Raw genomic sequence first — 24,523 nt, forward strand, 5'->3', positions numbered from 1 at the left:
TACAGACTTATTACACTGTACGTATAATAATTCAAATCTAAACTTAGTTACAGAGTATAGTTGCGGAACAAGCAATCCCGCTCTTATATATTATATATATATAAAGTTATATATGTATATAATTTATATACAGGGTGGCCCATTTTAATTTATACAGTCGATTTTTTAAAACACTGAAAGAGATACGAAAAAATGTTTCAGACAGACATGTCACGATTTCGAGGGGGACATAAGACGATACCATTGGTTTGACCTTGAATAGTCGTTTGAAGGTCACGCGAAGATCACTTTCAATTTCTTAAATTGAAACCCCAACTTTTTATTGCAGATTCTTATTCTCCATCGAAAAGTAAGTAACTTTTGTCTGAAACATTTTTCCGAAAAATGTCATCTTATGTCCTTAAAATGATCTACAAGATGAGTTTTGAGGACATTTTAAGGACATAAGATGACATTTTTCGGAAAAATGTTTCAGACAAAAGTTACTTACTTTTCGATGGAGAATAAGAATCTGCAATAAAAAGTTGGGGTTTCAATTTAAGAAATTGAAGGTGATCTTCGCGTGACCTTCAAACGACTATTCAAGGTCAAACCAATGGTATCATCTTATGTCCCCCTCGAAATCCTGACATGTCTGTCTGAAACATTTTTTCGTATCTCTTTTAGTTTTTTAAAAAATCGACTGTATAAATTAAAATGGGCCACCCTGTATATATAAGATAATAAAATATAATAAAATATATGTTTAAAGATTACCTTATATATATAAGTTTCGTTATAATTAACGATACTGTACAAACTTACACCTGATCATGCTTCTTCTCTTTCTCGAATAAACAATGCTAAATTAATATTTAAGATTTAAGCACCGTTAATGCTTCTGTATATTTTAAACCCTCCAATATATAAGCTAAATTCTCCACCGATGCATCTTCGTCCTCTTCTGCCCATATCTCGAGCATACTTTTACATTGCTCGAACGGTGTAGATTTGCTTTGGAAAAAGGCAATCTAAAACATACATTTTATGTTTATATTACATTGTCACATTTGTGAATATTATATTGTCACAATAAACAATTAGGTGTCAACGTACTTCGTCCGTGGTGTAACCAAGTTTCGTCGCTAATTTTTTCCAATCATTCGACAGGCTTTCTGATAATTTTGCCACCATTTCTGACGTGACTTTATTGAATTTTCTGGTTTTTATATCAGTGCCCTCTGAGTCTACTTGTTCGCTCTCCTGCTTCAGGACGTCCTCGTTAAATTCCTGATCATTAGACTCCGACGGTGGTGTTTCCTCGTTTTCCATTTTCACATCGGACTGTGTCTGCTGTAAAATAGTCGGAGATAAGTTAACAAATTAAGCACACTCGCGGAAAGATAATGTTGGATGTTGGAAAACGGTAAAATAGATGTTGAATACTCACTGGACGATCTTTGGCAATCTTCTTAATCATCGTCTCGAGGTACTCAGGCAATTTGTTTATGGGATAATTACCATGGACGAAGAAGTGCGGGCTTCGTCTCGCTAATAGTCTTAACGCTCTCCAACCGAAGTTGCCGTCATTTACTTTTCTGTATAAATATATTTATTAATATATTTTTAAAAAATGTTAATATATTTGTAGCAGAAAGGGTAGAATACAATATTAGTATAATACAAGCTATAACGCGTACTTGTACTTGTCATCGACCATCGCGGCCGGATCCAATTCCATTATGGCGTCCTCGAAGTACGTTTCTAAGGATGGCAGGAAATCTCTGTCCTTAGATTTGCAAGCTTCGAGATTGTTGGGACACAGATTCCACAGTTTAGTGAGTTCCGGGCTGTTGGATAACAATTGTCGTTAAATAAGTTTAACGGTATAGCAGATGTTGAAATTTATCATTCTCAATGGAAATTATTCCATTTTCGTGTCTTCTCTTACTTTCCCACGTAATATCTGTTAGCCGCCTGCGCGTCCTTGATTACATCACCGATTCTCCGTCTCAATCTCTTCGGTTTCCGCGGTTCCTCGTCACCATGGGCATCCGATGCCGGTCTCTTGAAGGGCGGGCAACCCTCGTTCTTCCACGCGTTCCAATGCTCCTCGCGTTTCAAAATGTTCTTTACGGTCTCCGCGAACGTCGAGCCGTCGGGTGGCGTCTCGGTCAGTAGAGTGTAAACTTGCTCCGTAGTGCTCTTCACCCACTCCACTTGATCCGGTTTGAGCTCGTGCGTCTCACTTAAAAGCGACAAACATCATAGTGATTTGATAACGTACCTTTCACGATACATTTAATTTAAAAAAAGCAGACCTTGTCTCATAGCCACTGGCAAGGAAGCTTTGAAAAACAAACATTGTTTTATGACTATTTTTGGGAGCACCTTTACTAGTCATCGAGCAAGTTAACTTCACGAAGGGGAATTTCTGAACTGATTACAAAGTATTTACTGCACTGTTATTAGTATACGGAATACTTACGCTTTGAATTTCACAGTGCTATTCAGATACTGGAAGAGAATCAGAAACTGCAGCAATACGTAACGTCTGAAGTTGGAATCGGACAGCTGCAGTTCCAGCAACTTCTGATTAGTCAGGTATTTCGCGAAATAGTGAGTTTCCTTGTGCGAGCCTTCCACAGCGGTGTCCATCTTGATACACGTTGTAGGGTAACTACGTTGCTCCTCCAATTTGAAGGACGTGAATGCTGACAATACACTGGATGCATGCTGCAAGAAAATATACATTTTCTTCCTAATTTATCCTTTTATATATAAATGCATCATCCACTGTTTGGAGAATACTCACGGTTGAAAAAACCTTCCAATGCATTTTATTGTAACACTGATTCGGGTTTCTAAAAAAGTCTTGCAGAGCCCAAAACTTTCTGTACAGATTATAATCAATCGGTATCTTATTCTCCGATTTGTCCTCATCTTTGGCTATTTGTTCCAGATCGTCACCTTCCACTTTCTCAGAGCCGAACTCCGTGTAGTTCTCCACATTGAACTCGCTGACGATATTTAAGCCTGACCTTTCGGAGAAAGGGAAGAACTTGGCAAGGAACAAGAGAATTCTTCCACAAAACACAGTCTGCTGCGATCGAGACAGTTTTCTCAACAGGTCATTGCACATTCTCAGTAAATTGTTCTTGCAGGCGGTAAAAAACAACTCTTCCTTCCACACTGCTACGTTGTTCTCGACAAACGTGAACAACTGCTCGCATCTGTCTAGAGTCATCGAATCGAAGATATCACCCAGCAACATCACCGGCATGCTCGCCGTCGCCAGATCCTTTCTGCATAAGTCTATGCAGAATGTGATGTACGATTCCAGGGAATGCACATTGCCAGAAGCGTTCTCCGTCAACACCACCAATAAAGTGTCCCGGAGCGCTTGATCGATCGCCGCTTTTCTATCACCATCGTTCGTGCAGCGTTCGATGCACTTCTTTTGAAAGGACACTACGTCTGACAGCTTGAAATATTGTTGCAGGTAATTCTGCAGCAGAAAAGTAAAACAAGGCATTTTATAGATGCAACGGATAACCTCAACCTCATAAGAGTAAACATTCTACATCAATTTCTACTTACACTGTAGTCTTTCCGCAACACTTCAAACATCGCCATGACGACTTCTACAATCGTATCGACATAAATTATTGTTCCTTTTATTGCAAAAAATAATTTCCAGCTTTGATGTATTCGCTTCACAACAGCACAATTTCTTGCTCGAGAAACCAAACATAACCTTCAGAATCACTTCAAAGCGGCGTTCCGAATTTCCGTGACGGAGCATGAGCCGGCTTTTCCACATGCGCAGGGGATTGAGTTACTACGAGTTCTCCCATTGGCTGAATTTTTAGTACCAAACTCCTTTAGGGCCACGTATGTACAATGAGAGGAATAAGGAACAAGGAATAAAATATAAGGAATTAGGAGTAGAAAATTGAATTTCAACCTAGAAAACAGTGCGTTCACGATAATTATTGTAAATTATTGTAAATGTGACTAGTAATATTAAATCCTTGCACAATTTTATGCTATCGGGAGTGGCAGGGTCATAGTAAATGTTGGAAGATATGTATTCCATACTTTGGATATTTTATTAAAATATACATTTCGTCCAAAATACAAAAGGAAAAGTTGTATATACACTTGTTTCTTGAAGGACTTGTGTAATTAATTAGGACAGTAACAGAGACGCAATGTTAGCAATAATAATAATAATAATAACACATCCGCAGTAATAATAGTACACATAATCTCGCAACTAGAAACACGAAGGGAAAGCGATCGCTTGCGATTCAATTATACAAAAAACAATTTACATTAGTTATCCACATATCAATTTACAATTTTCGATCTGCGAATTTTTAACGAAACAAGCTAAAGCCTAAATTCATGAACGGGTCTCTGCCACTGGTAGAATAAATATTTTCGCAACTTCCATTTAAACATTATTACTTGTTCTTAAGATGAAACTAGTAAAAAATTCTAGTAAACGTTTCTTTAACGCCTAAGAAAATTATTTTATATAACGTCGACTGACCGACACTGGAGAAAAAGGCGGTATCTATAACTTACTGCGATGTTATTTATTATTTCTTTATTTCTCATAATATTTAACCCTTTACCGATATCTCTCGTTGTTACATTACTTGCAAGATTTCGACAAATGTATTTACAACTCGATAAAACTACATCAATTTTATAAATAGAGGCATCTGTACTGCGCGCACGGGTCTTCCTCTCGCCGATTCTGAAAAGTCTAAAAACCCTTCAGAAATAGCTGAATGGACCGATAAAGGGTTAAAAGGCGACTGCAATCACCTGATATTTCGAACAAGACAAACTGCAGATTCTAATTGCAAATGTGTTGAAGTTCGCGCATCCCTTTCGGTCCACAAACTTCCTTGCGATACTTGATAACTCTTCCAAGCAAGATTATTCTGTGCATCGTGTAATACGCAATATATTCATTTGTACGTATTTTACGTGAGTTTTGTTTCTCGCTAAATATTGTCTCTCTCCTTTCTTTCTCTCAGTATTCATAATCCTTTTTTTCTCTCGGTATACATTTCATGAATAACAGACCAACTAGTTTGTCACTCGCTTTGTTCTTTAATCATTAATTGATTAACGTTGTTCTTTAATCATTAATTAATATCAAAAATTCAGATAATCAGATATATATAATCTTCTTTATACATTTTTGAATATTATCTTTATAATCCAAACATCACTTCAAAACTTTTTCGAAATAATTATAACATTTATTTTATAATTATTTTGTTTAGATATGACTTTTTGTACATCACTTGTGTTAAAATTAATATAATTCTCATAAAGTACGTATATACAACGTTCTGATAAATGTATGCATATAACTTTCGATGTTAACACAATCAATGTATATAACACATCATTCACATTAAAAAAAAGGTATTGACATATTGGATAGTTGCAAATTGTACATAACATTCTAATTGTTTGAGAACACATAATTACATATAAGTTAAAGGATTTCTTTTACCGTAAAAGAAATTTAATTCTTCAAGATACTTCTTTGGCTACTTTTCACTTGAATTGTAATCCTATTATTTTATTTTGCTATTCTTTTAATCATTAATGTAGTCACCGTGTATTATAAATTGATAATTGCAACATGCATATGTATGTCTTTTTAGAAATAGTTTTGACAGAAAGATGAAATTTACATCTCGTCTCAAAATATGGTGAATATAATTTTTATGGTTTATCATCAACGCCAACAACAAGGCACGTTTAAGGCCTTTATTGCGCTATACCGACAAGATTATTATAAAAAAACAAATGGAAAGATCATGAGGCTCTCTTCTCTACTAATATGATTAAAAGCTATTAATCTTTTGCTCAACCGTCTTTGTTTAAAACAATGATTAAACTTCTTCGATGTGAAAAGAATATTTCAAATATCTTTGAAATGAAAATCCATTATTTTCGATACATGTATTCATTGATTCGTATATAAATCTCACTAAATCCCTCTCGCAGCTTTGTTAACTTCCTCAAACATCCGATAATCTCGTCTTAGATCTTAGACTTGTCGTCGATAAACAATTTATACATACTGAAAATAGCACTTCTCCTTAATTACTTCGTATTTGGCGAATGTATATAATATATATCTCATAGAAAATTAGTGAATTCACTTTTTAACATATCATATTCAGGAATATTGAGGCGTTACTGGCTGCATCCGATACCGAGAAGCAGACTACGAGATACGAGAGTTCGTGTACATTTGAAATTAAGGCAACAGATATAGGTACCGCTAGAGGTGTCTATTTACACGATACACGTTAGCTAGCGCTAAGAGCTGTATCCATTATTCCTATTTGAGTCGTAATAGCTATGTTTCCCGGTACGACAGCACTTCAGTATTCAGGCCGTGTTTCAGACACTGAAAACGGGTGATACTTTCACGCGGCTCGACCGAAGTACGGGAACATTTTATTCCGAAGGAGAGTCAACGAAATGGACATGTGTGTATATATCGATCTCGATAACATCGTGCGTACAAAAGTGAACGTAGAATTACGCATTAATTCTCGAGAAGCGAGAACTTTTCGGGTGCTCCTTCTCGCCTACGATATGTTTCATCACAGTTGCGTGCGCATATAATAATTCAAACATAATAATACGATGATAGTTATACATACAAGACAATGAACTGTGCCGTCATGCATTGTACACGACATTCGCATAACTATGCGGTAATTACGCGTCGAACATTTTTGCGACAGCATCACGTGCTGGTGAACTAAACGAAGATTTCGTGCGATAAATAAGGCGTAGCGCTACATCTCACTAAAAGTAATCTAGCAAGGTGTAGACATGTCTCATGAAGTTCTCAATCAAACAAAGAAAGGCCAGTTCGATCGAAATGTTTTAAGCTTACGTAAACCCGTCGAATGAACTCTTTCCTTAAGAAATGTACGCTTTAAATTAAAGCTTAAATGTAGACGACTTTAATTGCCAATGCTAAAATCAGACCGGATCGCATCCGATCCGCGTGTAAAATACTATTACATTACTATTATGTTAATCTATAATAAATTATTTACATCATTATTTTAACGCACTCGGTGTAGTAATGTATACTCGGTAATGACTTCTAACAAGCAACAATGATCTTTTTGCCACGTGAGTTGCGTGCGTAGCAATAACCAAGTTCGCCAGCTGCTTACGAAAGCTCTGAACGAAAGTGTTACAATATCAGAAAAATAGAAACGCGATTGATTTCCGAAGTTTGTCATGTCTCTAAATAATATTAATAATGCCGTCAAGAGCTGAAAGATTGTATCTTTCATGTGTCGTTACATCTATCTATTGCACCGAATGAAAGATTTAATAATATAATGCCAGAGAGAACACATCAGTATCATCATTTTTATACTCTGTACAAATTATATCACAATTTTTATCGAAATGATATCTATATCACTTATAACACTTGCGTTCAGAATTATATGTATATGTACAAACTCTCTATTTATTACCTAAGACACCAAGGCCCAATAATACATTTCAAAATACTAGATTCTCAGTATTGCGCGTCTAGCTGATGTCTGTCCCTATTGGAACGCGAATTACATACGTATATGTACTTTTCTCGCTACTAAGACTCCGACGCTAAGTCCTATTGCTTTATAAATAACTGATATGGAATTAATTGACTCCGTGTGTGGTTTGTTATAGTCGAAAGTGAGAAGTTAAAGGCTTTCAAAGAGAAGAAGAAAGAGAAAAAGCTAATGCCAATCGTATAATAAATACCGACGCGTTAAACGCAAAAAGCCTTACTTTCTTCCTCCTTGATTCTAAGTTGCTCACTTATAAGCTTCAACTACTTATATAAGAACTTCCAGAATCGCAACTTGAATCGCATTACTAGCTGTGTGAATATTTCCTATGTCATCTATTGCTACATTCGTAATCTCGAGATTCTTGACACGTTGATACTTGTCAATAAAAAATCTGTACAGTATAAACATCATATAATAATAATAATATTAATTGTAACTGTGGGAAGATTTCATCTTCCCTAAATGTTTGTGCATGCTTGATCTTATATATCGTAATTCGTGTATAATAAAACTAGCCTTCGTGAACTTAATAAAAGTAGCGAAATTAATTTCAGTTGACAAAAAAATATAAGTCAAAATTCATGATGAATGCAAGTAAATGTAAATGTAAATAGATATAAATATAAGTAGATACGTAAATACAAGTAAATATAATAAGTTGATCGAAAATATCTAATTAAAGAAAAAAAAAAATTTTAGTTGAAAATTGTGAACCGGTAAAAATCGTGCTAGGCATAATTCAAAATAGAATGTAACGAATCAAGTAGATTAAAAAAATGTAAATGGATATAATAATATCGATTAAAACATACCCATGAGAAATGATTCTCGCTACTGGTATCATTCAACCAAGTAATAGAAACTTGAAGACTGACGTATCAATTTTCTAAAAATTCTCGTTCTAGCTCGCGTCGAGAAGAGAACATACGTCGTCGGATATGCAAATCTTATCAATCGCCAATCTATAACTGCAAGGCCATGTAGACATTTGTACCGAAATCATTCGTGATTTCATCATTCAGCTTAGGTATCAATATTTCCTTTCTATAAGCAACTACCTCACCGGATTTTCTTCTTCATAATTTCTTCTTAATTATAACTTCTCGATTACAACTTCTTGGTGTTTCAAATATGAAGAATAAACGATTCTCTCTCTCTTTCTAGTGAACTCTGTCGAATATTTATCGCGGGGATTTATAATTATTCGGAGACACGTACTAATACATTAACGATCAATGCCGAAGCTGCAAGAGCTTACCGTTATTATTCAACAGCAAAGCCACAGGTTTCCTCAACCGCCTGCGTAAGCTTATCGAGCATCTTCTGATAGGTCGGATAATTCTGTGGTATGTCTATCCTATTGAAACAAGTATGCGCTTTTGGTAGATTTTCACTCGGGGCGTCAACTGCGTGGATTGTGAAAAGCCGCGGACCCGCTGCTCCCGTTGATCCTACGCGATCAAACGTAATATGCAACACAATTATACATGAATGTAACGCTGAATTTTGAATGCGCTTTTGAAAGTGTTTTTAGCTTATATTAAATTATTTGACATATTCGATATAATATTTAAGCTGACATTAATTAAATAAATATATTTGTTACCTTGCAAAGCTTTGAATCCTTGCAACGGCACTCTGGAGCTGCCGGTGACGAACTGAAGCAATCTCGCCCTCATTTCTTCACCGTACGATTCGACTATCTGCCAGAACCATTGCACGACCGGTGTATCGGGCGTGCAATGCTTCAGCCGTGTGTGCATCTTCCAATCGTTTATGTCGATCGTGCCCAAACCCCCAATGACTAACTCGAGTTCGCGCTCATCGAAGGGTCTCAGTAACAGGGGAGGAATCAACTCGTGAAATCCTTTCTGCAACGCCAAGAACTGCTGCTCGATACCGCGCATGAATCGATAGTTCACGTATAGACGGACGTATTCTCTCTTGTTTTCTTCCGTCACTGGTATATCTTTACCGCCCGGCTTCAACTCGTGATTCTTCAACACGCCGAAACTGCTGTGCTCCACGGAGAACGTAGCGTCCAGTACGCCGTCTATACTGTTTTCTCTGGTAAAGTGTGTAATAAATTAACAAAAGACACACACACACACACACACACGTGTGTGTGTACACACATAGATTTAATGAGATTGTGTCGAAACTTGAAACGATAAATTAATAAATTTGTCTTAAAAGAAAATGTATGCGTTCTACTCACAGCATCCATGTAAGACTCCTATGTAATTCTGGATCGACCCCCTCTATATCGCTCAATGTTATAGCTTTGTTAAGCAACATTTTGTAGAACGGTGTCGTGAAACCACCGTCGATGTGATGGCCGTGGAAAACGGCGATGCCGATGATCCTCCCGGCGAAATGAAAGTACGACAAGTGTTCGGGATTTATCCCCGAATCCGGATTAATTTGAAGTGTATAATTATCGTCCCTCGAATACTGAAAGAGCCCATATTGCGGATTCAGCATCTCATGGGACAACAGATACAGCCATTCGCGCGCTACGCCGCCATAGTCGAGCCCCTCCTCGCCGCGGAATTTGACCATGAGTCTCTTGCGCATATCTTTCGGACGCATTTTCATTATCAGTCTGTATGACTCCTGCAAAGATAAGGAATACCTTGCTTAGAAGTTACGTTGATGTGATATAATGTATTCTAAAAGAAACTTATATATTTGAAAGCACATTTATTTATGTGCATACGTATTTGAGAATAACTCACCTCGAATATCTCGTTCCTCGACACCTCCAATCTACAGTGACCGCTTTGAGGCTGAAGGGCATTCAGTTCTGCTCGAAGACACTTCAATTTTGCTACTAAATCACGTTTATACTTTGGGAGAAGCTCATTGTCCATAAGCTCCTTCGGTAATTCTGACACGGTTTGAGCATTTTGGGTTAGCGCGCTTTCCACTGAAACGCAAGAGAGAACAATTCGTTACGCACGAGTACCTTTAACGCCGTTCACAAAAAAAGAGCTGTAATTTTTACAAAAATGCGCCCTGATAAACAAGATTCTCCGGAAGTGAAATGGCATCCTATCGAAGAGACGGAACAAGCAAGACTGATTGCCAACCAAGATTTAAGCGCCACACAGATAGACGCATTTGCAGATAAGATAAAAGTGTAAGAAGTACGCGAATGTTCTTTTGTTTTTTTATTTCATATGGAAATAAATAGATTATGCGATCCACGTATCGTGTAGCCGTTATCACATGTGCAAGACGCGTACGAATGAAAGATGTGAGCGCAAACTCTTCAGGCATTCCATATTGCGTGTTCGTGATGTAACGTCTTCCTTCTTACTTCTTCAAACAACAAGAAACACGTTATTTCAAGAAATCTTGCTATCACTCACTCGTCGGAGAATTGTTGTTGCTTCCATTTTCATTTCTCGTTGGCTGCTGTGGTGTGTTGGACGGAACCATCGGCGAACTCGTGGTATCCGTCTCGGCAGTTTCGCTCGTCACAGAATTGTTTACATTAGTCGGAGCGTGATTGCTCGTATTATTATTTTGTCTCCTACTGTTGGCAGAATAATAATTTTGTGCACATTGACATATCATATTAGGTTGTTCATTAAGTTCTGCGGTTTTCTTGATAGATAGCGTTTGTCCATTGAAAAAGATAGCATGCATCGCCTGAACCGCGGATTGCCGCGTACTCCGTGACAGGTTCGACAACGCTCGACATTTCGCCAGAGTCTTTGTTGTGTTTTGACGTGTTGCGTGTACGCGCTATTCATTGAAAATGGAGGATCAAAAGGTGCATTTTCGGCACATTTTGCTATTTTTTTTCCGCAAAGGAGTAAAAGCGACGGACGCACAACGTGAGATATGTGGCGTGTACGGGGACTCGGCCATAAGCGCTGACACCTGTCAGCGTTGGTTTGCGCGCTTTCGTTCCGGAGATGTGAACGTCTCCGATGCTGCTCGCTCCGGTCGTCCATCCACCACTGACGACGACCAAATCGTGGCCGCAATCAAAGCAGACCGACACCTGACGACGCGAGAGATCGCGGAGCGCTTCGACATCGCCCATACAACGGTTGCGCAGCGATTAAAACGGTTTGGGATGTCGAAAAAAGCAGATGTTTGGGTCCCTCACGAGCTCACCGAAAAGAACATTTTGGACCGCGTCATGATCTGTGAATCCCTGCTGAAATGGAACTCGCTGAAGGCCTTTCTCAAACGGGTGGTCACGGGAGATGAAAAATGGGTGGTATATAACAACATTCGACGCGAGCGGTCATGGTGCGGTCCGGGTGAGTCGTCACAATCGGTTGCCAAAGCGGATTCGCATCCGAAGAAAGTGATGCTGAGCGTGTGATGGGATTGGCGAGGCGTCCTGTACTTCGAGCTGCTTCCGCGCGGTCAGACCATCGACGCCGAGAAGCATTGCGCTCAGTTAGAAAAATTGAAGCAGGCAGTGGCGGAGAAGCGGCCGGAATTGGCGCACAGGAAGGGCGTTGTCTTCCACCACGACAACGCCAAACCACACACTGCTTTGGTGACCAAGAAGAAGTTGAAGTGATTTGGCTGGGAAGTCATGCAGCACCCACCGTACTCCCCAGACCTTGCGCCGTCGGATTACCATCTGTTCCGGTCACTCCAAAACAATCTCGACGGGCAGCGCTTTAATTCAGTGGACGATATTCAAACGTACTTGAAGGACTTTTTCGCGCAGAAGTCGCGCGACTTCTACAAACGCGGCATTATGTCCCTTCCAGAACGTTGGCAGAAGGTGGTCGATCAAGATGGACAATACATTCTAGATTGAATAAATGTGTAAGTACAATAGATTTATGTTTTAATTTAGGGCAAAAAAACCGCAGAACTTAATGAACAACCTAATATATTGACACGTACAGAAAAGGTTTAACAACACACAGTACTCACTTCAACAGATTGCTGATAATTTGGCTGGACAGCCGAGGATCGGTAAATTGCGTTGTCCTGTTGTTGTGATCCACGAAGTACACCCGTCCGCTGTGCGTCTGTCTCATTTCCCATCCGCTGGGAAGGGGACCGAGCTCATTCGCCAACTCGTTGGCTTGCAAATCACGCGGTATCCTCGGATCGTGCCAGGTAGAGGATCCAGTTGGTACGTGATAAAAGTACACCTGGCCCTGCTGCGTTTTCCTCATTTCTACGTAACAGAGAATCAACACTCGTATTCTCGCCGTATTTTCTAAGTAACTCGTACATAAAATACCCATTTCTCTAATTCCGTACCGTAGCCGCGCGGTAGATCCGGTGGTTGCGGAGGATCGGTTCGCCGGTCACCGCTCGACATAACGCTATTTCTATTTCTGTTGCTGCGATTAAGCCGTCGCGCCTGGCCCCCGCCGTTAACACCACGCTCCGCCCTTCCGTTCATGCTTTGATTACCATTCTGTTCATCGGTAGTTCGAACGATGCGACGCTCTCTCGCGGACGATGCCGGCGTCGTCACGTTTCTCACGTTGTGCTGGTTCTGTTGCTGATTATTGCGATTTTGCTGCTGCTGCTGCTGCGTCGGTGTATTACGCGGAGTGTTTTGCGCGGAACTATCTCGACTGGGAGTTTGACTGGGCGTCCCGTCATTCCACTCGGGTGACGCGTGCCTCGCCGGACTCTCTTCGTTCCTCACGTTCGGCGAGCTCGCGCTACTACTGGGTGACGTCGGTTCCGACGACGGCAACGCCGGTGGTTCCGGTGTTGTCGATATAATCGCATTGCTAGGCCTAAAATCACATTAAACGACGGATAATGATTTTACGTTCCAATTTTTGTGGCAAGAAAGACATCGACTACTACCGAGCATTTGGACGGATCCACTGCGTGCTCTTCGTGTGATGATTTACGTAGTAAAGTCGACCGCTATGCGTTCTACGTTCTTCCCAACCGTCCGGCAAGTCATTCGGGCAACTTAAATCTCCAAGCACGTCGACCACGGCGTTATGCCCGACTGTGTTACTCACGGCACCATTGTGGCCGTCCCGTGACATCAGGGATACTACAATCTGTCCCTTAACGACATCTGTGTCATCGGAGTGAGCTTTGCACAGATCCAACCGTTGATCTACAGATATATGCGTTACAATATAACATTATTACAACATGCGAGATGATTTCCTTGCAATAAAACTGACGCACATAAAAAATGTAGAATGCAGATTCTAAAAAACGAGTCTGAGAAGATATAAAATTATAAATTATTTAATCAACTGTTATAAAGATCTCATTGCTTCTAGATTGAAGAAGATGAGTCTCGTGTATGCGTATAATGCAGACTTTGTAGTTAATTGTGATTTTAATTCTTAATGGAAATTATATTCAATAATATGTAAAATTAGCATGATAAATATATAAAATTAGCATGATAAATATATAAAATTAGCATGATAAATATATAAAGTTAGCACAGAACATACATCCTGTATCTTTAAGTCTTTGGATGGTGTTCGATAATATGCGTACACATCCCAGAAAGCCACCGCCTTGCTTTTTATGAATCTTCCGATAATTCCACACAGATATAGTGATTCCATCGTTCTTTCCAATATATCTGTAAAAACGAGTAACAGTCACTTTTCTTTCTTATCAAATAATATCAAAATAGTTTATATTGAAAATTAAAAAAAAATATTCACAGATCATAGTGCTGATTCCACTTGGGATCAAGGGTAGCTTTACAAGTGTCTGTACTATGACACTGTCCAGAACCATCAACAGTTATCTTAGCGAAAGGATCTGGTAAGCCTAAAAAAGATATTGGATTACTCATTATAAGATCAGTCATTTATATTTGTATGTTTCAAGCTCCTTGTAAAAAAGAACACTCACGAAATAAATCCTTCCTAGCAAGATTGCGGGCACATAAAACTGAAACATATCAAGGAAATGATAGTTGTATATAAAAAAAATTACATGTAAAGCACATAACTAAATATATGAATAACGTTATAATTCATACTAATAAATTATCAGCGGTAATTGCGCTACTCTCTTAATAAAAAAAAATAAGAATAAAATTATTAGAAAGATATGTAAAACTAGAACCAAACATAAGCTAAATGTAATACACGTCGTCTCGCTTTTACAAGATATAAAATTTTGCACATGAGTCAAATTTGGCGTCTCCATGGTATAATGGGAATCATATGCAATTATATATTCCATGTCAAATTGACAGAACATGCACGCTCCATCAATGTCCCACGAGCCATGCCGAAGGCATCGAGGGTATCAAGAAAATAGCACATCAGTCTTAATGACTGTCCAGAATTGACGCTTTCATCGACCTCCCGGAGAGTGCTCGCGGTGGGGTCTCGAGCCAACCTCCGCGCCGAGGGAGTTGCCGCAAAACCGGAAGACGAGGCACGTTGTCGCTACATAGACAAGTCGCTCGCACAAGGCTACACGGAGATCCGCTCGCGGACCTTTCGAGCCGGATCGTTCGACACTTCGCGTTGTCCGACGCGCGGCCCTTCTTCACCCACCCCGCGAGCAACGGACACGGCGATCCGCGCGGGGCCATATTGAATAATGCACAACAAAAACAGGCCGAGCGTAGGCGAGATACTCTCGGTCGCACGCGTGAATCGCTACGGCGGCTCGCTGTAACGCTCGTTGATGGTCGACGGAACAGCCGACGGGACGCTCGAGGAACAACGATGACAAGAACGGCGACGATGAACGAGCACGATCACGAAGAAGACGACGACGATGACGCCACACTCACTTGTTAGACGAATCTTCATGGCCCCGTTCCTCCTGCTACCGCTCGGATTCGACATCCTGCACGCACATTTAACGTTCCGCACCGCGCATCGGTGCCTGCGACCAACGGCAAGTAAAGCGAAGCTTGCTGCGCTTGCACCAGGAACGCGCGATCAACGGCGGCGGTGCACTACTCGCTCGCACTACCACACACGTACACACACACCCACACACTTGAAGGAACACGTATACACGCACGAGAGCGCGACAACCCCCCGCGTCGCACTATCGACTCCGACTGATCTCGAATAGATCTCGAATTGCGCAAGGCGATGCTCATCATAGACCAACGAGTGATTAGATGGAGCATCGATAAGCGGCAAGATGGCTGTCCGAGCAGGCAAAATGGAAGCGGAGAAATGGGGCTCTGATTGGCTGCGCCATCTTGACTACCTTGTTCTTGAATGAGCTTCGTATGTAATTGGACGCTTTCAGATCAGATGAATTTTATACAGAGGTTCTTTTTTCCGTTCACGTAATTCGATTTTCTATTTTACAAATTTTACATTATTACATTATAGACTCTCAAATTTAATCGTAACGTTAACAACAAATATCACAAAAGGTGCATTCGAAATAACCCAGGCAGCACATGTTTAGCCTAATATATGTTTCTTAGACGTATCTAATGTCTAAGAAACATAAAGTACCATTTAAGAAACGGTTTAAATAGAAACCGTTTTTAGACCTCAATTTTAAAAACGTATTTTTCACCTTTCCACAGAAACGAAAAATGTGTTTTATTAAATTGATTTGAAATTATATAATTAATATAGAAAAAATAGTAATTTCTACTTACTTTGCGAGTATTCATTATTTTTACATCATACGTTTCAATGTGCTCGATTATGGAACAAGAGACAAAAATCAACACAAGCGTGTGCGATTCCCACCTCTGATTCACCAAGCGACCGATAGATGGCCAGGCCAGACGTGACGTTCTCGCAAGTAACATTTGTTATCACCTTATAAATAACCATCCGGAAAACCGATCCAATACTCTTTTCTTCTTTTCTTATGAAACTTTTGAGATCACTATTACTTGAAGTGATATTTCAAAGGAGTGAGATTCCACTACACGAAATTTAGAGAGTAATTCATGAAATATAAAAATCTAGTTTTTTACAAAAATGTGACTTAACTCTGTCTATCTTTGAGGCACTGATATATAGAATTGATAAATATTTTTCTGATGGTTTCTGAAACGTTTTTTTGCCGAAAAAGAAACGTTTCTCCTAACGTTTTTTCGTTGGACATTTTTCTCCTAAATAAACGTTTTAATAAAATAGTCATGAAACGTTACGGCAAAACGTTTATGAAACGGTTTTGAAACCAATATGTGCTGCCTGGGAAGAGACATAGTTCATGAAGCATATTGGGACCGATATTCGACAATCTAATTCTCTGCTAGACTTTTCTGAAATTGATGATTCGTTATCGTGTCTTTGCTCGCATCCTCTCATTCTGTACTGCCGCGATCGCAGTGTCTATGTGCTCATTGATAAGAGGTATCGCCTGCTCGATAAGAAGCACTTCCGCGGGCGAAATTTTTGGCAAGCCCAAGTTTCTCTTGATACCTTCCGGACCCAGCTGCACTTGGCTGGTGAAAAATCGGCAGATCGGTAGTACGTTCGATCGCGCGTAAGCGCAAGTGATAACGTGCTCGAATCCGCATAGACCAGACGCGAGGGCGATTATTAACTTTGCGGCAGCCGTGCCGGACGATAACGATGGACCATCATCATCGACAGATTCCGTCGTCGCTTCGTCACCAGTGCGGAAGGATTGCAGCAGGGTTTTACGCTGCGCCTGATAATATAATTGGAACATAAATCGATGTATCGATATCTGTATAATTATAAATACAAATTATATCTCTATTACTCCATTTGCATACGTTCGTGAATTGATTGAACGGCACGGCTCGTGATAGCAGCGGAACGATGGTGCGCGAGTCGGCGCCACCAGCCAATGGCACGGACATGCTCGTACCAGAGAGAAACCTGAGAGCGGCCACCAGCCTCCACGGGCACATTTCCTGACGTTTGACGCGCCGCCTGACAAAGTGGACGTGAACTAGTTCGCTACGCTCGGTAATGATACATGATTCGTGTCCAAACTATTCATAAGGAAGCTTTCCCATGTAAACCTACTTTCGAACGAGTCATAGTGCGTTCGAAAGGGAAGGTAAAAATATTAATGTCGTGTTCGAGGGTTTGGGTGTATGAGCCTTGGTTTCGGAGAAATTTATATCTAAAAGTGAGCATTTTCCAGCGGTACGGAAAGTACCATGAATAGCTACAATTCGGCTAGTGAACTATTTTTTCACTATAGCGATGGTAATTGCAGTTTCGAAAATTCTCTTTATTGCTTGTGCAGAATAAAAAATCCTTTTCCACGAATGAAGTATAGATAGAAAGAAAGTCCGCTCTACAGGACTTTATATTCAAAATGGAAAAAAGTTAGAAAAGACAAATGCAAGTTTTTAACTTTTTTCCATTTTGAATATAAAGTCCTGTAGAGCGAACTTTCTTTCTATCTATACTTCATTCGTGGAAAAGGATTTTTTATTCTGCACAAGCAATAAAGAGAATTTCGAAACTGCAATTACTATCGCTATAGTGAAAAAATAGTTCACTAGCAACTCCAGCTTCCCCTTAAGGTGATCCTGGAGTTGCTAGTGAACTATTTTTTCACTATAGCGATGGTAATTGCAGTTTCGAAATTCTCTTTATTGCTTGTGCAGAATAAAAAATCCTTTTCCACGAATGAAGTATAGATAGAAAGAAAGTCCGCTCTACAGGACTTTATATTCAAAATGGAAAAAAGTTAAAAACTTGCATTTGTCTTTTCTAACTTTTTTCCATTTTGAATATAAAGTCCTGTAGAGCGGACTTTCTTTCTATTTGTACTTCATTCGTGGAAAAGGATTTTTTATTCTGCACAAGCAATAAAGAGAATTTCGAAACTGCAATTACCATCGCTATAGTGAAAAAATAGTTCACTAGCAACTCCAGCTTCCCCTTAAGGTGATCCTGGAGTTGCTAGTGAACTATTTTTTCACTATAGCGATGGTAATTGCAGTTTCGAAAATTCTCTTTATTGCTTGTGCAGAATAAAAAATCCTTTTCCACGAATGAAGTATAGATAGAAAGAAAGTTCGCTCTACAGGACTTTATATTCAAAATGGAAAACAGTTAGAAAAGACAAATGCAAGTTTTTAACTTTTTTCCATTTTGAGTATAAAGTCCTGTAGAGCGGACTTTCTTTCTATCTATACTTCATTCGTGGAAAAGGATTTTTTATTCTGCACAAGCAATAAAGAGAATTTCGAAACTGCAATTACCATCGCTATAGTGAAAAAATAGTTCACTAGCAACTCCAGCTTCCCCTTAAGGTGATCCTGGAGTTGCTAGTGAACTATTTTTTCACTATAGCGATGGTAATTGCAGTTTCGAAATTCTCTTTATTTCTTGTGCAGAATAAAAAATCCTTTTCCACAAATGAAGTATAGATAGAAAGAAAGTCCGCTCTATAGGACTTTATATTCAAAATGAAAAAAAGTTAGAAAAGACAAATGCAAGTTTTTAACTTTTTTCCATTTTGAGTATAAAGTCCTGTAGAGCGGACTTTCTTTCTATCTATACTTCATTCGTGGAAAAGGATTTTTTATTCTGCACAAGCAATAAAGAGAATTTCGAAACTGCAATTACCATCGCTATAGTGAAAAAATAGTTCACTAGCAACTCCAGCTTCCCCTTAAGGTGATCCTGGAGTTGCTAGTGAACTATTTTTTCACTATAGCGATGGTAATTGCAGTTTCGAAATTCTCTTTATTGCTTGTGCAGAATAAAAAATCCTTTTCCACAAATGAAGTATAGATAGAAAGAAAGTCCGCTCTATAGGACTTTATATTCAAAATGAAAAAAAGTTAGAAAAGACAAATGCAAGTTTTTAACTTTTTTCCATTTTGAGTATAAAGTCCTGTAGAGCGGACTTTCTTTCTATCTATACTTCATTCGTGGAAAAGGATTTTTTATTCTGCACAAGCAATAAAGAGAATTTCGAAACTGCAATTACCATCGCTATAGTGAAAAAATAGTTCACTAGCAACTCCAGCTTCCCCTTAAGGTGATCCTGGAGTTGCTAGTGAACTATTTTTTCACTATAGCGATGGTAATTGCAGTTTCGAAATTCTCTTTATTGCTTGTGCAGAATAAAAAATCCTTTTCCACGAATGAAGTATAGATAGAAAGAAAGTTCGCTCTATAGGACTTTATATTCAAAATGAAAAAAAGTTAGAAAAGACAAATGCAAGTTTTTAACTTTTTTCCATTTTGAATATAAAGTCCTGTAGAGCGGACTTTCTTTCTATCTATACTTCATTCGTGGAAAAGGATTTTTTATTCTGCACAAACAATAAAGAGAATTTCGAAACTGCAATTACCATCGCTATAGTGAAAAAATAGTTCACTAGCAACTCCAGCTTCCCCTTAAGGTGATCCTGGAGTTGCTAGTGAACTATTTTTTCACTATAGCGATGGTAATTGCAGTTTCGAAATTCTCTTTATTGCTTGTGCAGAATAAAAAATCCTTTTCCACGAATGAAGTATAGATAGAAAGAAAGTCCGCTCTACAGGACTTTATATTCAAAATGGAAAAAAGTTAAAAACTTGCATTTGTCTTTTCTAACTTTTTTCCATTTTGAATATAAAGTCCTGTAGAGCGGACTTTCTTTCTATCTATACTTCATTCGTGGAAAAGGATTTTTTATTCTGCACAAGCAATAAAGAGAATTTCGAAACTGCAATTACCATCGCTATAGTGAAAAAATAGTTCACTAGCAACTCCAGCATCCCCTTAATTATTTGATATTGTTTCAAAAGAACAGCGGTATAAAGAGGTGTTACTCCTCCGCCAATGATGCACACTTTGACAGTCTTGTTAATTTCTTGCACATTTTTATTACTCTGATTCGTCTCTCGCTTTATTGAACTCCTCACAATTTTTTCTTCATTCTTCCTCTTCGTTCGTTGATCATTGATTGCCAGTTTTCGAAAATTCACGACGTAAAAGGAGATAACGTTGCGACAAGTTGAAAAAATAATGTTTTGACGACACAGTCATGATTAAAAAATTTTAATATCGCTTCGCTAAATGCAAGGAAACACTGGATTTAATTCACATTTTTTACACTAAACTTTTCAAGTTACATGCGTCAAATCGCGAGTATCAATCGAGCGTACGATTTGCGGTGGATTCGTGCAAACAAATGACCCGCGATACGTTCAACAGCACAAAACACATGTATTTGAAATAAACGAATTATTACAAAAAATTCTCTTTATTGTATGTATAAAAAAAGATATGTACGTATGATATAGAAAATATTCTTTAATAACTTCAAATAACTGTTCCTTTTTATACATGACAACTCCAATTTAGTTAAATTTATTAAATTCTTAATTGGTCTGAACAATGGACAGTTATCTAGTAAAAAAAAACTCGTCAAACTTTTTCAAGTGCTCTTTGCGACGAACATTATATAAAAATAAAAAAGTAATAAACGCTACATCTGTATAGAGTATTGTTTAATGTCGTGTGGTGTTCCTTAACACCGAACAAATAAATTTCAAATGTGATCATTGAAATGAAGATGTAATGAACGAAGCACATACTGATATTCTACAGTATTCAATGTTCCTTATGAAAAACTGTATATTACGACATTATTGAAACATAAATAGTATTTTTATATATCAATACAAAAATCGAGAATACTTTTCGATTCGATAAAAAGAATTAACAAGAGAGATTGTGTAAACCAAATTTTGCTGTGAATCTCATTGCTTTTTTTTTATTGTAATAAAAAAAAGGCAAAAAGAGTCACAGCAAAATTTGATTCCCATACATGTGCTTCTGCATTTTGTAAACGTTAATGTACTGCTTTTGCTTTCCCGCATCTTGTTTGTTTCAGCATCCTTCACTGGACTCCCTGATTACCAAGAGGGAAGATTGTGTAAATTTTGCTGTGAATCTTATTGCTTTTTTTATTACAGTAAATTTAGTTTATACAATCTTCCCTCTTGTTAATCAGGGAGACAGTGAAGGATGCTGAAACAAACACGATGCAGCAAAGCAAGCAATGCAGCAACGTTTATAAAATGCTGAAGCACATGTATGGAAACATACGCAAATAAACTCTCTTCTCAATTCGCTTGGACGATAACGTCGGACATGTCCGGTAGTGAATGAATGTTCAACTCTTTATCATTGGCCAAGTGTAACAATGATATGAACGATATCGGTACGCTTAACGCTTCGGCATTCGCTTTCGACAGCAATTTCGGCAGCTGTTTGTACACGTTGCTGAATCGCTTGCTTTCCTGCACGTTGTTCGTTGTAGCATCCTCTACTGCCTCCCCGATGTCCAATGTGTCCGCATTATCCCTGGATTTCAAGCAAGTCCATATAGATTTCTTCAATTGTTGCATGTCGATTTTCTTCGCCTTCACGCAGTACGGAATGGGTACCTTGTTGGGCAGTTTTGGTGCGGCTACCATATTGTCGCCAGTGAAACCCTGGCTACTCGACACGTTGGCAGAAGCAGCGGCATCATCCTCGAAGTTGCAATCGTCGTTACAATCATCCCTGCCCGCGTCATTGTTGCTCACATCGGGACAATATTCTAACGTATCGTTTGGATTGTTGTAATCATATCTCTCGCCGTCGGACACGTCCGCGTCGACTGCGTCTTCCTTTCCTTCTCCGCTTGTTGATTTTACAACCAGTTCCGGGTGCAAATACAAACACTTAGACACTTGAACAATATCGTAATGCATGTCTTCCGGTAGCGTCAGGTTTCCAGCGCTCCATTCCGATTTTGCGGTCTTCACTTGTAATTTGTTAGCCTGACTCGCAGCGAATTTTGCATCCATGTCACGATTCTCGTCATATGACAAAATCTCTCTTTTTTTTCGCGACGATGCTTGCATACAGGCTGCCATTCTCTCCGTCTTCGAAGTAGTGGTGGCAGTAGCGGAGGGTCTCGCGAACTTCCGAAACTTCCAATGGGACGGTCCAGCCCAATGCAAGCTCTTCATATTCGGTCGGATGAAGGAATACTCGGACATGAGCGCTGTTCGTGGCGTCACTTTCTTTTCGTGTGCATCCACGATATTTTCGCCTCGATTTACCACCTTCTGAAATCCATGAACGTTAGCCTCGTAGTCGTCGTGCCTGATGTCGAAGTAATTCATCGGCTCCGGCATCGGGTTTTCATCGTCGTCGTGTCTCACGCTTGCATCGAGATCAAACTGGAAGTTATTGCTATCCTCGTCATCGCATTCGTCCTCCTGACCCGGCATCTCTTCCGGCTCGTCCTCCACGGACCAACCGAGGAACTCGAACTTCGAGTATGACGCGCAGACTTCCAAGTCTGAGAAGTCCTCGATCACCGGTATGTTGTACCTCGTTGAACTGCTTCCCAAGTTGGACTCGTTCTCTACGACGTCAACGATCACATCATTGTATAGATGTTGATAGAAACCGGAACTCGCGTGATTCGGCAGCGTTGCCTGGTATAACATGTCAGTGGTCTCCATGTCGCCCTCGCCTATCATCGATACAGGCTTCATAATCTCGACATTGCCCTTCAAAGCCTCCACAGTGCTAATGATCCTCTGTTTGGCCTTTTTCTTTTTCTTCTTCTTCTGCAGCTCCACATTTCCTTCCGCGTCGTCCAGAGTAGCTTCCTCCCTCGTCTCAGAAGTCTGCTGGTCAGTTACTTGCTTATCTAATCCACCGGCTATTTTAAGTATATCGGTATGCAAACTGTCCACGCGGAATCCATAGATTTTGGTGCTCACATCCAACGACGTGCTGGCCATTTGCAGATTTGACATGTTAGCATCCTGTTTCTTCACCATATACGTCATAAAATCAATCATCTCCAAACTAAATGCATTCTTGATGTTGATTTTGTTTTCAGTGCTCAGTTTTATGCAAAGACTTATCCTCTCGGCCATCTGCGGTGCCGGCATGTTCGCCAAGAATCCTAGCCCCAGAGAATGCCTCCTGCTATTGGCGGAATTATTAGATAACCTCGACGTAGACATTTCACGTCGACGTGCAACACGCTCCGCCTCATCGTCATTTTCACTGAGCGAACTTAACTGCAGCTTCTGGGCAATAATGGACTTTCGCAATGGCGTCGAAGAAGTCGGCGAATTTTGTAACGAGGACTCCAGCCCCTTGTGTAACAGAGAATTATGGGAATCCATCTTGTGACATGCAAGACTCCGTATATTTAAACAGCACGTATCTATCTTCAATTCGACTTTTATACACCTGAAAGAAACAAAGAAACACTATACAAATGTACGCTTGCATGAGTATGTCACGTACATTTCAACTAAATCACATTTTCCGAAATTTGCAGACCAACACTATAATCATTAAATAACATTCTATTAACTGTTTAACAGAAGAAGAACGTTTAAAAGAACATAAGAAAGAAAGATGCCAAGTGGAACGTTTCTGACAGTCGTATTGGGTTAAGTTTTACGTCAGTCCGTTTATGCATCTAGTATTATTTAATTATTTAATGCCTACCGTTCACAGCGGTGAAGTTGTTTATCATCTTCTCGAGATCAGCCCTGATCAGTCGCAGCAGGGTGTAATAACGTTGCAACTCGTCGTAAACTTTCTGTAAAACTCCGAGCGTGCGTTCGTTGTCTTGAGAAGACATTACAGGCCTCGGCGTGTTTCGCGGCAACTACACAAGACGACCAACGTGTTTTTGTCGTTCGCGAAACGAGCGTCGAGACGGGTTTGCGCACTGTTTTTGTCAGTGGTGAAATCGCGAAAGACGGAAAAACAACGTTGACGACTGGCGGACAAAAACTCGTGGGCAATACGATACGATACGTTGCATTAACCGAACAATCTTTCAATTTCAAATATCTTACGACGCGTTCCAAAAATTAGCAGTCCTGTTCCTTTCGGATACATATGTGGCGGCTTCCGGAACGCACGCGAATTGGACAAATTTAACAGCGCCACCAGCTACGCAATTGGAAAGTTTCATGAATACGCGCGGTGCTCGTAACGAATTCAAAGAAGATCGTCAC

General features: G+C 39.5%; 4 protein-coding genes across 10 annotated transcripts; all 4 read right to left on the reverse strand.

Annotated features, from left to right (window-relative positions):
- Positions 1–824: 824 nt before the first annotated feature.
- On the reverse strand, positions 825–3,787 carry LOC105279508 (THO complex subunit 1). 4 transcript variants are annotated; one of them, XM_011339337.3, is made up of 9 exons: positions 3,580–3,786; positions 2,795–3,487; positions 2,468–2,715; positions 2,301–2,327; positions 1,931–2,227; positions 1,680–1,829; positions 1,430–1,577; positions 1,096–1,329; positions 825–1,010 (listed from the first exon to the last, which is right to left on the reverse strand). In XM_011339337.3, the coding sequence occupies exons 1-9, from the start codon at positions 3,613–3,615 to the stop codon at positions 855–857; spliced, it is 1,989 nt and encodes a 662-aa protein (XP_011337639.1). In that variant the 5' UTR covers positions 3,616–3,786; the 3' UTR covers positions 825–854. The 4 variants fall into 4 exon arrangements, with proteins under 4 accessions (XP_011337639.1, XP_011337638.1, XP_026827931.1 ...); XM_011339336.3 differs by having other exon boundaries at positions 1,096–1,332; positions 3,580–3,783; XM_026972130.1 differs by lacking the exon at positions 2,301–2,327 and having other exon boundaries at positions 3,580–3,787.
- A 281-nt stretch (positions 3,788–4,068) lies between these two features.
- On the reverse strand, positions 4,069–16,048 carry LOC105279507 (E3 ubiquitin-protein ligase SMURF2). Of its 4 annotated transcripts, none has more exons than XR_893950.3 (13): positions 15,355–16,048; positions 14,457–14,495; positions 14,264–14,372; positions 14,045–14,178; positions 13,428–13,692; positions 12,864–13,354; positions 12,528–12,777; positions 10,988–11,154; positions 10,352–10,542; positions 9,832–10,229; positions 9,220–9,680; positions 8,426–9,064; positions 4,069–8,004 (listed from the first exon to the last, which is right to left on the reverse strand). XR_893950.3 is itself a non-coding variant. In XM_011339334.3 (13 exons), the coding sequence occupies exons 1-12, from the start codon at positions 15,407–15,409 to the stop codon at positions 8,877–8,879; spliced, it is 2,748 nt and encodes a 915-aa protein (XP_011337636.1). In that variant the 5' UTR covers positions 15,410–16,048; the 3' UTR covers positions 4,069–8,783; positions 8,872–8,876. The 4 variants fall into 4 exon arrangements, 3 of the variants coding, with proteins under 3 accessions (XP_011337636.1, XP_011337637.1, XP_011337635.1); XM_011339334.3 differs by having other exon boundaries at positions 4,069–8,783; positions 8,872–9,064; XM_011339335.3 differs by having other exon boundaries at positions 4,069–9,064; positions 10,988–11,151.
- Positions 16,049–16,666: 618 nt separating this feature from the next.
- On the reverse strand, positions 16,667–20,512 carry LOC105279506 (malate dehydrogenase, mitochondrial; the record flags this gene model as incomplete). Its single annotated transcript, XM_026972665.1, has 3 exons — positions 16,667–17,201; positions 17,290–17,430; positions 20,213–20,512. Coding segments are annotated over 3 exons (816 nt in total), but the record flags the coding sequence as incomplete, so codon positions are not given.
- Positions 20,513–20,515: 3 nt separating this feature from the next.
- Positions 20,516–24,365, reverse strand: LOC105279505 (condensin complex subunit 2). The gene is made up of 2 exons (XM_011339331.3): positions 24,006–24,365; positions 20,516–23,741 (listed from the first exon to the last, which is right to left on the reverse strand). The coding sequence occupies exon 2, from the start codon at positions 23,672–23,674 to the stop codon at positions 21,602–21,604; it is 2,073 nt and encodes a 690-aa protein (XP_011337633.1). The 5' UTR covers positions 23,675–23,741; positions 24,006–24,365; the 3' UTR covers positions 20,516–21,601.
- Between the last annotated feature and the right edge of the window lie 158 nt (positions 24,366–24,523).

The sequence above is a fragment of the Ooceraea biroi genome, chromosome 9 (genome assembly GCF_003672135.1).
Source record: "Ooceraea biroi isolate clonal line C1 chromosome 9, Obir_v5.4, whole genome shotgun sequence".
Classification (NCBI taxonomy): domain Eukaryota; kingdom Metazoa; phylum Arthropoda; class Insecta; order Hymenoptera; family Formicidae; genus Ooceraea; species Ooceraea biroi.